Here is a 13,160-nt window from a genome sequence, read left to right as displayed (position 1 = left end):
AACCACATAAGAACAAAAGATCATAAAAGCAATGATTAACTGCACACAAAAGTTCATTAGTTGAATGGGTTACATTGGAGATGTTGTACTGGTTACTTCACACACTACTTACTTCAGTTACTTTTTGGTAAGCAGATATGCAATTTTTCTTTAATCTTATGGGTTTTATGTTAAGAAATACAACACCTTCTGTGCTTTGAAAGCATAACGATTTATAGCTGGTTCAATTAACATAAGACATTCTCTAGTATTATCAGGTATCACCTCAATCACTACCAGAGTTTCTTATTACTACTTTGTCAAATGCACATTTCTACAAATGTTGTATTTCTCATCATAAAAAAATATCTTAACTAATTGTCAGACATCCAGACATAGACAAATAAGTAGAATAATAGAAGCATGTTCTGGGATCATATTGAACTTTTTTAAAAGTAAAGAAACATCATTTTGGGTTTCCAAGCTCAATAACAAAAAAACATAACATATGTGTTACAAAAGGCAGAAATTACATTTTAATGTTCCTTCAGATACAGTATTGACTAGTTCAGCTAGTATTTTTCTAAATGCATATTTTGGCAGAGAGTTTTTTTGTGTTCTACTCATTCACTGCACAAAACATTTTGCACCCTTTTGTATTAAGGTTAAACAATTATTTTCACTTCATTATTTCACTTCATAAGGTTAATACCAAGGACTCACTGAGGCCTCACAAAACTCCCTTAGATTTTAGTTTGATGATAACCCTAAAACAATGTACTGAAATTAATAAATATATGATTTCCTGGTATCTTGAAAGATGACTGCACAAAATAGTATTGAGGCAAAAGATAATAAACAGCTTTAGTGCCTTATTTTTTTCAGGGCTCTGGTTTGTCATTTTTCTTTGCTTTTTGTAATTGTTTTTTTAAAGTCTCACTGAGTCATTAGACATGTGTAAGATGGAGAGTTCAAGCCCTCCAAGATCTGCTAATAAAGTAACTCAGAGGATGAATCGTACAAAAGAGCAGTTAAGTACCACCATTGCAATGCATTGAACCTTGCTCTTAATTATTAACACAGCAGTGAAACCCCCGTTATGATTGTGCTGTATGAAAGAATTACAAGGACCTATATCCAAAATACTGCATTATAACAACATTACTGCATAACGTCTTCTGGGCTGAATGGCTAGTGATTTGCACAAACTGGTCTGTCACCTGCTGGCATTTTAGATGACAAAATGTACACTTAATTGTCTCAACAGTTTGGATGAATTTCATTTAAAAATAAATAAGAATCAATTTTTTTTTGTGACACTCACTTGATCTGGATTGCCAATTGTGTGTATTTCACTTTTTGCCTCGCATTTATGAACCTAGTGACCGCTCATTGGGGACAGGGGAAGTGTAGGCAGACTGTTCAGCCCACCTTTGAAAAGCCCGTCTTTTAACACCTCTCAGGCGTCACAGCCTCATACTGGAGGTTCAGTGCCTCATTGAGAGTACCTCATGCCTGCAAACAAGTTGAATAAAGTTACATTTTAATTTCTGGCATGCACATAACTGATTTTCTCTTTGTTCTGCTTGTACTGTAAATTGTATCTTTCAGAGATCTCTAACCATGTCAAAGAAACATTTGCTCTACTTCTTGACTCAATAACATGAATGATTCCATCTCAATGTAATGTTTCTTATTAACTTTGTGCACAAGTCACCATTGACAGGCATAATTTCTTTTGCTCTTTTTCTTTTTTTTTGTTTTTAGAACATCTTACAAAACAAGTATATAGGCTTATTGTTTAGTATTTACAATGTTATGTGCTGAACAGGGACTTCTACCTCCTGTACAATATAAGACTACACATCAGCAGGATTTGTCAACACAGTTAACAATCAAATTGATTCATTTTCTTTACAGGACTTGTCACTGCTCATGGCATGCATACTTCTAATAGTAATATCCACAAGATGTCACCTGTTGGCTTTTCCCATTTTCACAGTGATAGGTTGGAATATTTAACACCTCAGTGGCCAATGTGTGGCATTTGAATGTTTAGAGAAAGTTGGTCTACCAGTGAAAAATCACAGAATGGCATAGACCCTCTGGTCTCTGCAGTACATGTCTCTTTTCTAGTTAAACTTTTGTTAATGGTCCGTATTGTGCGCTAACAAAACAACAGATAATTATTTTATCACTTTCAGCAATGAAGTGCAACATAAGTAATATACAGTATTTCTTTGTGAAGAACAGATGAGGGGTCATCAACTATGCATCTGTTCAGAAAAAGCACCACACATTATGTACACAGAAAGCCTGGGGAAATGAAGGCTGATATCAGGACTTAACAGGGCTCAGTGCACTGAGCATGTTACAGAAGTGATGACACTGCTTGAAACAGTGTAGTATTCTCCTGTGGTGAAAGACCTAGGCTTTCAGCTCAGCAGAGATCTCTGCTTTCTCAGAAGTAGTTTGTGTTTGCTCTGAGCCTGCAAGCAGTGATCAAATCCCAGCAGAGGCATACCAGAGGTGCACTTGTCAGACTTACAAGACTATATGCATTGACCTTTGTCACCCCCATCCCAGCTGAAGCAGATAATTTTGGGAAAAGTTGCATTGTAATTGCAGGAGACCATTCATTTCCAGTGCTTTTTACTTGCAATGTCAATTCCAAACTGAGAAGAGCTTAACATCAAAATGAGAAGATATGTTTGAGGGATGTTCAAAAATCTTGCCATTTTGATTCTTGGTGTCCAAAACAAATGCTCATAGATGGGAATTACTTCTTAGGAATCTTACATTATTTTTACTGAAACTGCCTATACCAGACGATAAAGATGATTCTGTCACCGACAAGAATATCATTTATTTTCATCAAAATAAAGGGTTGCTACAGAGATTCAAATGAACTCCATGGCAAAACCAATTATAGGACGTGGTTAGAAGATTTACATGAAAAAAATCAGAGGTACAAGAATTTCCACTTGACCCTAATACTGTACAGACCAGACTAACCATCAGATTTCCTAGACCATCTAGGACAGGCTTCTGGGATTTTTTTTCTAATGTTTAAGTTAGAGACTTCACCATAATGTTCCACGACAGATTCTAATGTTGTGCTGCATAAACCGTTTGGGAAAAAATCCCATTTTATCTACATCAAATACGCTTTGGACACTCTCAGATGATGTGTTGTATCCTAGCAACATTCTCTAGGAACCAACCCACAAATGGAAATTGTATAAGAAAAGAGTAGAGGTCAGTCATTTTCAAGTACATTAAAAATTAGATAGGGGTAGTAGATTTTTGTTTTATTCATGTCCTTGTTGTATTTATTTATACTCATCTGAGGCCTTCAGTTTTTTATATGTGGATAAATAATATTTTTTTCTCTGTCATAAAACTTTAGATAACCTATTTTGCAGGTAAGTTTTCAATCCTTTGGTACTTGTCTTGCATTTCTTACATAAATAGTCTTGAGAATAATTGGATTCATTAGTGTAACTGAAAAAATGGTGTAACCTGATGTTCAAAGTAGATTAGTCTTCCTTTGGTATCTGAAGGCAATTCCCCTAAAATGGAAAAGTTAATTAATAATATAACATAGTAATTTAATAATTATCATGTAATAATTAACTGACCACATATAAAAAGTAATTGTTAACTCTCTCTTTGTATGCTTCTTTTCGGTTCTGATCTTTCCCCAGACAGCTTGCAACCTCTTAGATTGGTTATAACCCCCAAACCACTGAAACACAGTCAGATTAATTCATTCAGCCCTGACCATTTGTGAAAATGAGTTTTGTAAATCAAATTTCTCAGCATCAGCTACTAATGACATTTAATCTTCGTGTCTTTCCCTCACCTCCCTTGACATCCCCTTGTTAGTATATGGGACAAACAAACAGACCACTTTGCTTATGACCCTTCAAATCGTTTTTCTTTGTGACTTATTCCCTTTTGATTGATTTATACATATTTCAGTCTTCATCTGTGGTGTGTAGCTGGACTAATAAAACCTCAAATCTACAGTTACTGTAAACATGAGCTGGGATGATACCTCAGTACTACCAAATATATCTTTAAACTACTTTCAGAAAACATTAGAATTCATATCTCAAGCAGCAAATTGTGAGAATTCTGCTTCGCACAATCCATGGTGAAGATGTTGACATTGCAGTGAGGGACTTTTTCTCCTTCACATTTCCAGTCTCAATATAACCACAGGAGACATTTACAGGTGATTGTCCTATTGAGCCATTGCTTTAGCATGACATGGATACACTAATATCAAATTAGTGGTAGTCAATTCATTTATTCATTTTATGACTTTTGCTTCCCAGATGCAGTTTAACTGTTCCCACAGTGCTTTCTGCCTATGCAGTATTTTCTTCAGCCTTGCAGATTGGTCCAGAATCCTGATAAAGTTCTGATGGGAATTTATTGCCCATTCTTTTGTCCATAGTTGTTTCTCTTTTGCTCTTTCTGGGGTCTCAGGAAGAGAGTAGTGAAGCTGTATCTGGTTCATGGAAGTCTTGATGGTACATTTTCCAGCGCAGTAGAATGTGGACTCACAGCTCTTCACAGATATCATAGTAGGCTCCTGATGTGTGGGAATTCTTATGTAACAGGATTAAAAACAACACATACAGTACGTACAGAGTTTGGATGCCTGGAGATGTCAGTTCAACCTGAGTTCTGTTTTGGAAGTTTGTGTAATTTTGATAAGTGATTATATTTCTTTCAGGCATTGTTACTCTTTTCTATTCTCCGAAATATTATTCTTTTCACTGTAGTTTTTATTTATTTTTTATTATATATGTATATTTATAACAGTTATTGTCACAGTTTACTGCCAACACCAATTTCCCTCCCCCCAGCGGTTTGTTGTCAACAAGCAAACTCCTCAAAGTTGCCTAAAGTCGGGTGACGAGGTAGCATGTTCGGCGTGAATCCGAGACTGTCCGAGTGACTCCTGAGTGTGTCACAGGTACTCTGCAAAACATGAACGGGGAAGGGGGATTTGGGTTAGGGGTGAGGGACAGGATGTTAAAATTCAGGGTTTGGGAAGAAGAATGGAGGAAAAACAGCAAATTGAAAACAAGGGAGATTTATAGACATTATGTAGGGGGTTGAGGTGGAATACATGAAAAGAGACCAGGAAAACAGGTAGGGCACAGAAAAAAAAATTAAAGAAAGATGGTGTTTCAAACAACAGAGAAAGAGGAAATGAGAAAGAAACAAATAGAAATGTAAAAGCACAGGAAAGAGAAGAAATGTAAAAATGAATGAAAAGATATTGGTAAATGATTTTAAAAAATGCAAGAAATAGTGTAAATTTACAGGAAAAATCCAGTTGTAGACACATAAATGTACCACAACAGGAAACACAGGCATGGGAAATGGGAGCAGTGAGGAGGACAGGACAATAAACAGAGAGAAGGGAGATTTAATCATTTGGAGTACAGAGAGTTGCAGAAGAGAAGAGAGAGAACATATTAAAATCAGAGTGAAAAAGGAATGCAAGAGGATTTTTTAAGGGAAAGATGAAAATGAGAAAATGTGGAGGACAGGAAGGTAAAAAGGGAAGAGAAAAAAGAAGTTTGTTTTTTTAGACTAGTGACTTTTACTGTTTGCTATGGAATAGTAAACCAAAATGAAATTTGTATAGCAATGTTTTTCAGAGTGGGTATTAGTGATTGCTAAAGTTGGGGAAAGTTATGTCAGTGGATTGTTATAACATGAGTTCAATTCAATATCTGGGATTAATTGTTCAGGAGATTTCCACAGCAGATTTTAGCTGCTGATTCTGCAGATGAAGCCCAATTTTTGTGGACACATTGCATGCAGACCTGTGATGACATCACAAAGTAATGCATCTAGTGATGTCATCAGTCACAGGTTCCATGTCAATATCTACAAAAAATGAACTTTATCTGGAGGAACAACTTATCTTTTGCTTTTGATTTTACTTAGTCAAAAAGATATATCATGGTAATTTTAACAGTTTGTGAGTAAAGTACAAAATGCCCGTAAGTAAGCTCCTTTTTAGCTCATTCCTTGGCCCCTTTTAATGTGCTTAAGAAAATTAACATTCTACTTAAAAAAAAACCCAATATTAATTCCATTAAATAGACTTTTTAGACCATGGCTTTTGTGGCTTTTTGTAGCTGCGTGATGGGAGTATAATTTAGTCTGCTTTATGCACCCCCCCCCCCGGTTAAGAAAATGTGTGGTATCTAATTACTTACAGGGGTCATTTTGAAGAGTTTTTTTTCCCTATGATGGAATTTGGCCTTACATTTGCTAAGTTTTCAAAAAACTATGGAGAGGCCAAATTAAGTTTAGAAAACATTCTATGAATAAAATTGAATGAGTGTTAATCACATGAGCAATCATTTTTCTGAAGTGTAATCTTTCCCTGTTTGTTGTCCAAAAAATGGTACAATGTGTAGTATTTTCTGGACTTACAGTGCCTTGCAAAAGTATTCACCCCCCTTGGACTTTTTCACATTGTTTTGTGTTACAGCATGTAGCCATGATGTATTTAACTGAGAATTTTTGCCACTCATCAACACAAAGTTCTCTCTACTGTCAAAGTGAAAAAAATCCAGACATTTTACTAAATTAATTGAAATTAAAAAACAGAAAATAAGTGAATGCATAAGTATTCACTCACTTGCTTTGACACACCAAAATTTCCTCTGAAGTAACCAACTCTCTTCTCCAAGTCATATAATTACTTGACTGGAGTCCACCTGTGTGCAGTTGAGGTGTTTCACATGATTTCTAAATAAATACACCTGTGTCTGGGAGCTTTCCCACAGTGCCTTTCCAAGGAAACACTACACCATGAAGATCAAGAAACATTCCAAGCAGATCCGAGATAAGGTTCTTAAAAAAATACCAGTCAGGGCAAGGATATACGAAAATTTCCAAGGCATTGAATATACCTCAAAGCACAGTGAAGTCCATCATTATAAAGGTGAGAAAATATGGAACAACTGTGAAACTGCCCAGAACTGGCCATCCTCCAAAACTGAGTGTCCGGACAGGAAGAGCCATAGGAAAGGAGGCCACCAAGAGGCCTATGGCAACTCTAAAGGAGTTACAGTCCTCCATGACAGAGATGGGAGAAACTGTGCCTGAGACAATAGCACACACACTTCAGAAATCTGGCTTGTACAGAAGGGTGGCAAGAAGAAAGCCTTTGCTGAAAAAAACTCATATCACATCTCAGCTGGAGTTTGTCCAAAGGCATGTGAGAGACTCAACAATTTGGAGGAAGATTCTATGGTCTGATGAGACCAAAATTGAACTTTATATTTGGCGCAAACTTAACACAGCACGTCACACCATCCCTACAGTGAAGCATGGTGGTGGCAGCATCGTGCTTTGGGGATGCTTCTCTGTGGTAGGGACTGGAAAACTCATAAAGATAGAAGGAAAAATGGATGGAGCTGGTGCTGCAATCCGCAAGAGCACTGGGACATGGAAGACGATTTATCAACAGGACATCCAAAACATACAGCAAAAGCCACACTGGAGTGGCTTAAAACCAAAAAGGTTAATGTCCTGGAGTAGCCCAGTCAAAGCCCAGACCTCAATCCAATTGAGCATTTGTGGAATGACTTAAAAATTTCTGTTCACAAATGGTCCCCATCCAACTTGATGAAGCTTGAGCAATTTTGCCAAGAAGAATAGGCAAAAATTCCAGTGTCAAGATGTGCAACGCTGATACTTACCCAAAGAGACTCACAGCTGTAATTGCTGCCAAAGGTGGTCCTACCAAGCATTAACTCTGGGGGGGGTGAACATTTACCCATTCAATTATTTTCTGTTGTTTATTTTTAATTAATTAAGTAAAATGTCTGGATTTTGTTTTCACTTTGACATTATAGAGTACTTTGTATTGATGAGTGGCAAAAATTCTCAGTTAAATACATCATGGTTACATGCTGTAACACAATGTGAAAAAGTCCAAGGGGGGTGAATACTTTTGCAAGGCACTGTACATTATTCATGACAAATATAACTTTGATCTGTGCCATGCTTCTATGATTACATTTTGACATTTTTTTTATATCTTCCGAAGTGACACATTATTCAGTCTGAAAATCTTTTTCTTATGTGTTGTTTTTTGTTTCTATTTCACTGGGGTATGAATAAATCCAGAAGACATTGGAGCTGGTTTCCACAGTGTTTTAAACAGATAAATAGGACTGTCAGAAAGAATGCATGTGTAATATAGCATTCATATAACTCACAAAGAAATAAGAGCTCTAAAGCTACAACGGTTTTCTGAAATAAAATAACAACTCAGGAATTAACATTTCCTTCTAATGCATTTCAAATGAAGAGTAATTTGGGTTTAATACATTTGGAAATATATGGACTGCTCATTTATGAATTTTTACAAACTGGAAGTGACAACATCCTGAATGTTGCACACTCACGTTGAATCCTATTTGGTTTGAATATGCATTTGATTTTAAAATATTTACAGAAGTACCTCGTACAGTAGCTTTCTGTTTTGCATAGAATGTTACTATTTTTAGTACTCTTTTAATGTTAATCTTAATTATCACTGCTGTTTTTTTGTCTTGATTTTATTGTAGCTACAGTACATAATTACAAGACAAATCAGTTAGAGATTAGTATTCTAATGTGATATAATTTTATTTTGTTCCATAAACATACAGTATTTAATACTTTTGGACTGGTGGTCAAAATTATGGGGTCACGTTTATATTCTGGGATCTTATTTGTTCATAAATAAGGACAATAACAAAGCCTACAGTATGGTTTTCAGTGATAAAATGGATGTGCATTTTTTAATGAAAATTATTTGAGTAAAATGATGGTAAATTCTACCCTCAGCATCATGCTTTTTTAAATGAGTCAATAAATGTCTTCTATTTCAGTTGTGTTTCATTAGGACCATTCGCAGGACTACACATATACTGTATGTATATGCATGTACAGTATTGATGAAAGCTGAAGACCCGTTTTATTATTTCTTTCTTCTCGCCAGGGGGAGCTACAACACCACAGAGCTACACTAGAAAGCATTATCAAGAAAGGCCATAGAAATCTCCTCCCAAGGCGACTTAACAGCAATGACTCCAGAATGGAGCCCATATAAATACAACTGCAAAAGAACAAGAAATAAGACATACTGTATAATGCATTATTTGAAGTTACAAAGCCCTATGAACACATTTAAGTAAAACAATTTCCAGCTTCAGAAATGCAACTTGAATAAAACGAACTAGTCCCATAATATCAGAGTAAATATTTTGAGGAGCTGTAGAATATGAAGTTGTAATCACATGGAAATATAAGTGTGTTATTTTTCAAAATGAGAAAAGTGCTATTTGAGGGATCATATACTGCATGAAGTATTTTTTATGAAACAATTCAACAGTTGAGACACACTTAAATTTTAGTAAAATTTAAAAGGTAATTACACCCTTTTTATCTGTTTCAAATTTGATCCTTTCCTTCTATACATACAGACTGTTATCTTTTTGCACTTTGATAGGCTCCAGATTTGGCTTTAAATAGACATTTCAATAAACATTCTATGAAAAATAGATAATCATCTTCTCCAGTTTACAGTAGTTGTGTTTTCAATTTGTTAGAGGAATTTGTGCATTGCAAAAAATATTTTAAAATTCTACATAATAATTAAAACCCTGAATAATTAATATTCCCTTGCTTTAGTAACTACTTACAACTTTCATCATTTAGGTTATAATTAAGCATTCGCTGCAAGCTATGTTACGTATTACAGAATGTGTGTGTTTAGAAAATAAAGTTTACTCTCCTCCAGGATTTGTTTTCTTGGGTGTAACATTCCAGCACTTCAGATTAATGGTAATATAGAGTATAATATTTTGATATACAGCTCTTCAAGCAACTAAAATATATTACTCTTGCATTGTGGCCTTTTCAAAACCAATCCCATCTCTAAAGAGCAACTCTTATCTGTCAATGATCTGTCGGAGGTGAACCATCTATCCATGATCATTAGTAAAGTGCAACCTTTTCTGGAGTGAATGTGAACAAATATAAATGTGTAAATTCAAAGTAACCTCTACTATATTATCAGCATCTTTTAACTCCTACTGTTACATGCAAAACAACAGGTGTTGCCAGAGTTAACAATGTAGCATTGATCAAAGCATAGAATTGTTTTTACTAGTTCTTCACATTATCGTGCTTACGTTGAAAATGTAGCAAATGGCTTCAATGCATATGGGCCTTTCTATTGTAGCAGTATTCATGTCAAAGGAAAAATAATGCCATCCACAAATACTGCAAATGTGACAACTTAATTTGTACCCATCTACAGTATATACTCTACTGTACCTGATTATTTTTTGTTCATGAATCTGAGAAAAGCACCATGGTTAAGTACAACAAGAGGCAGCTTGAAACTGCAATGTTGTGGACTGAAATATAATAATAATAATATAGCATGGATAAATTTGCTTTATTGTTTAACTCAACTGGTTGAGAGTATCACATCCTAGCTGTGAGGGCTAGACTTGTCAGATCCCTCAAAAGAAGCATGTGGGAAGCAATGGTCTTGACAGAACTATTATTAAGTTATTATGTATCAACAAGGATAGAAGAATGAACGAAAAGTGAGATATGAAAGACCCAATGGAAAAAAATGATTGACAGTTAAATAATTTTAATTAAAAAATTATGCCATGTTGACCACAGTTCAGGGGACGTTGGTCTGAAGATTATCCGTTTGGAGTGATCAAGTGATAACTACAGTAGGCTACACCTTCTGAATGAGAAAGAGCAAGCATCACTTCTGGAGCTTGCCTCCACGGAGAGCCACACAAAGGTGATACAAATCCCCCCAAATTTGTTGAGGAATCCTTTAGGGAAATTTAAGACATTAAAATCGAGGATGATGTGGAGACTTGAACTGAGCGGCGGTGCCACTAAAGGGAAGCACTATCTGGAGAGATAGATTGGTAGATCTGAGCCGCAAAAGGACTGTCAGTGTTAAGGGAGGAACAATTTTGGGGAGCAAATCAAGAGATAACAACACAATCTATAGACATAAATATACAAAAAAGGGAAATGTCTAGATAATGAAGGGGACATTGCTGATGTACTAAATGAAAGCAGTCAAAAACCCAGGCAGCGTAAGGACAAAGTTTTCTATTAAATAGTATCAGTACAGTAGAGGCAGAAGTGTTTCAGATACATTCTAGACTAATACATCCCCTTGGCCATTGGTACTAATTGTAACACAAGATGTCATTTATAAGCCATTGACACAACTCTTTCAAAAGTGGCTCAAGTTGGGGTAGTGCTCATGGACTGGAAAATTGTCTAAGTTAATGCCTATCCATAAAAAGGATGGTGAGTTCTTTCAGTTATGTAATGTAATTAGTGGAGTTCCACAGGAAACTGTCCTAGGTCCACTGCTCTTCCTAATTTATCTAAATTCTGGTGTAGCTAGTACACCACTATTTATGTTTGCCAATGCAAACACTGCAGAAACAATATATGAATACAAAATTGGAAATGGAGCTAGAAACAGCTACTAATGAAAAAAAAAACGGACAAACTGACAAATTATTTACATTTTCTAGACAATGTGGGGGAAGCAGTAAAAAACGCAAACAAAATGTTAGGATTAGCAGGGTTGCAAGAGTGGTGAGAGCAGTTATACACCCAGAATATTGTAGATAGTCTCATCAAAGTTTTTTCAAGAGAAATGGGATTATTTGAGAGATTGGGAAAATGTGTGCTAGCGAATTACAAGTACATACGTGTGCTGAGTGCATAAGTGTGCTGAGCAATGCAATTGCAGGTGCGGACAACATAGCATTCTGCTGCAATTGATGCTTAAGAGCCTTTGTCACTGTGTGCATCTGTTCTAATACCCTCTTTACTACCTGAAGTCCTAAATTACTAGTGTGACCACGTTGGCATAAAAAATGGACAGTATGTTGATCCAGACCACCTAAAGTACCTATACAGGGCCACAAAAGAAGGGTGAGAAAGAGTAATTTACTGAGCATAAAGTAAGCAAAGATGCAGAAGAGAAAGCAGATTGGACTCATCTGGGGAGAAAGTGCGTCAACAGAGCTGCCAAATGTAGCAACTTTGTATAGGAACCATGTTTCCCCTTGAGGGAATGAAAGGACTCTGGCAATGACCCACGCCCAAATCACAGAACACATTTCTGAGTGCTCTGAAGAACAGCACTGAGCAACAGAAAACTTCCATTCGGAAGTCACCTGTAAATTAAGAAAAAAGATGGCAAGTTACTGCAAGGTGTTGGACCAGGCCCAGGGATGGGCTGATATTTATGAGAATTCATCCATCTCTGTGTGAGAAGCTGAGCCTTGAAGCTTACAAAAGAGAATTGACTCCAGGCATCTTACATCACCATATGGCTCTCACTGAGCCACACAGTCTTGTGGGGCTGTAAGAATGTAGCAGGAGAAAACAGAAGCAATGTAAAATGCTTTAAAATGGAAAAAAATAAATCTTTAGTGTGGAGATTCAGAGTGGCTTTGGAAGTGAGTGAGTTTGCACCTCTGATCCAGAGAAGCATGCAAGTGCCTACAGCTCCAGAGGTGGGAGTGAAGCATCTGAAGCATTAATGCTGCAAATGGAGAAGAGAGCAATTGGGAAATGCTGATGGGGGGATCATAAAAAGGGTAAGTCAATGTGAATCACCTATCCCCATGGTACTTCCGTATTACAGAACATGTTGGCTCATCAGCAAGGTTAACTACTTGCATTACACATCCTATACGTCATTGGAGAAAGCTCCACAATCTCATTTGTCAGACCAGAAAGCTTGCTAAGTTGTCTATGAAATGGTAAATCAATGTAGAGGAAACCAATTTGAAGCTCTGCTTGTGCTGGCAGCCAACAGCTGAAGGTACAAGTGAGATTGAAAACAGTAGCACGTGTTTTCACGGGCCCATAAGTATGATCTGTCTATTGTCAATCTTGACTTTCTCTTCCAGATGGGTCTACTGATTGAGTTGATAACAGAGAAGGTGCTTTTAGTTAAATAAAGGCCATTTCACTGGGGAGAAGACACATAGACCAGTTCTCCACTGGTACAGAGGCTCCCTCTGACCACATAGCACAGTGTTAGTGTGACCGCTAGGGTGGTGTGAAAACAGTGG

General features: G+C 36.5%; 1 protein-coding gene across 4 annotated transcripts in view; it reads right to left on the bottom strand.

Moving 5' to 3' along the window:
• Positions 1–4,775: 4,775 nt before the first annotated feature.
• The window catches only part of asic1c (acid-sensing (proton-gated) ion channel 1c), a 440,980-nt gene continuing 432,595 nt past the window's right edge, over positions 4,776–13,160 (bottom strand). For all 4 annotated transcript variants that reach the window (XM_088643073.1, XM_088643070.1, XM_088643072.1 and 1 more), the window contains one exon: positions 4,776–4,974. In XM_088643073.1, coding sequence (XP_088499199.1) covers positions 4,896–4,974 — 79 coding nt within the window. In that variant the 3' untranslated portion in view covers positions 4,776–4,895. The remainder of the gene's footprint in view (positions 4,975–13,160) is intronic.

The sequence above is a fragment of the Lepisosteus platostomus genome, chromosome 8 (genome assembly GCF_059453375.1).
Source record: "Lepisosteus platostomus isolate fLepPlt1 chromosome 8, fLepPlt1.hap1, whole genome shotgun sequence".
Lineage (NCBI taxonomy): Eukaryota > Metazoa > Chordata > Actinopteri > Semionotiformes > Lepisosteidae > Lepisosteus > Lepisosteus platostomus.
Note: the sequence above shows the minus strand (reverse complement) of the source record. Positions and strands in the feature narration are given on the sequence as shown.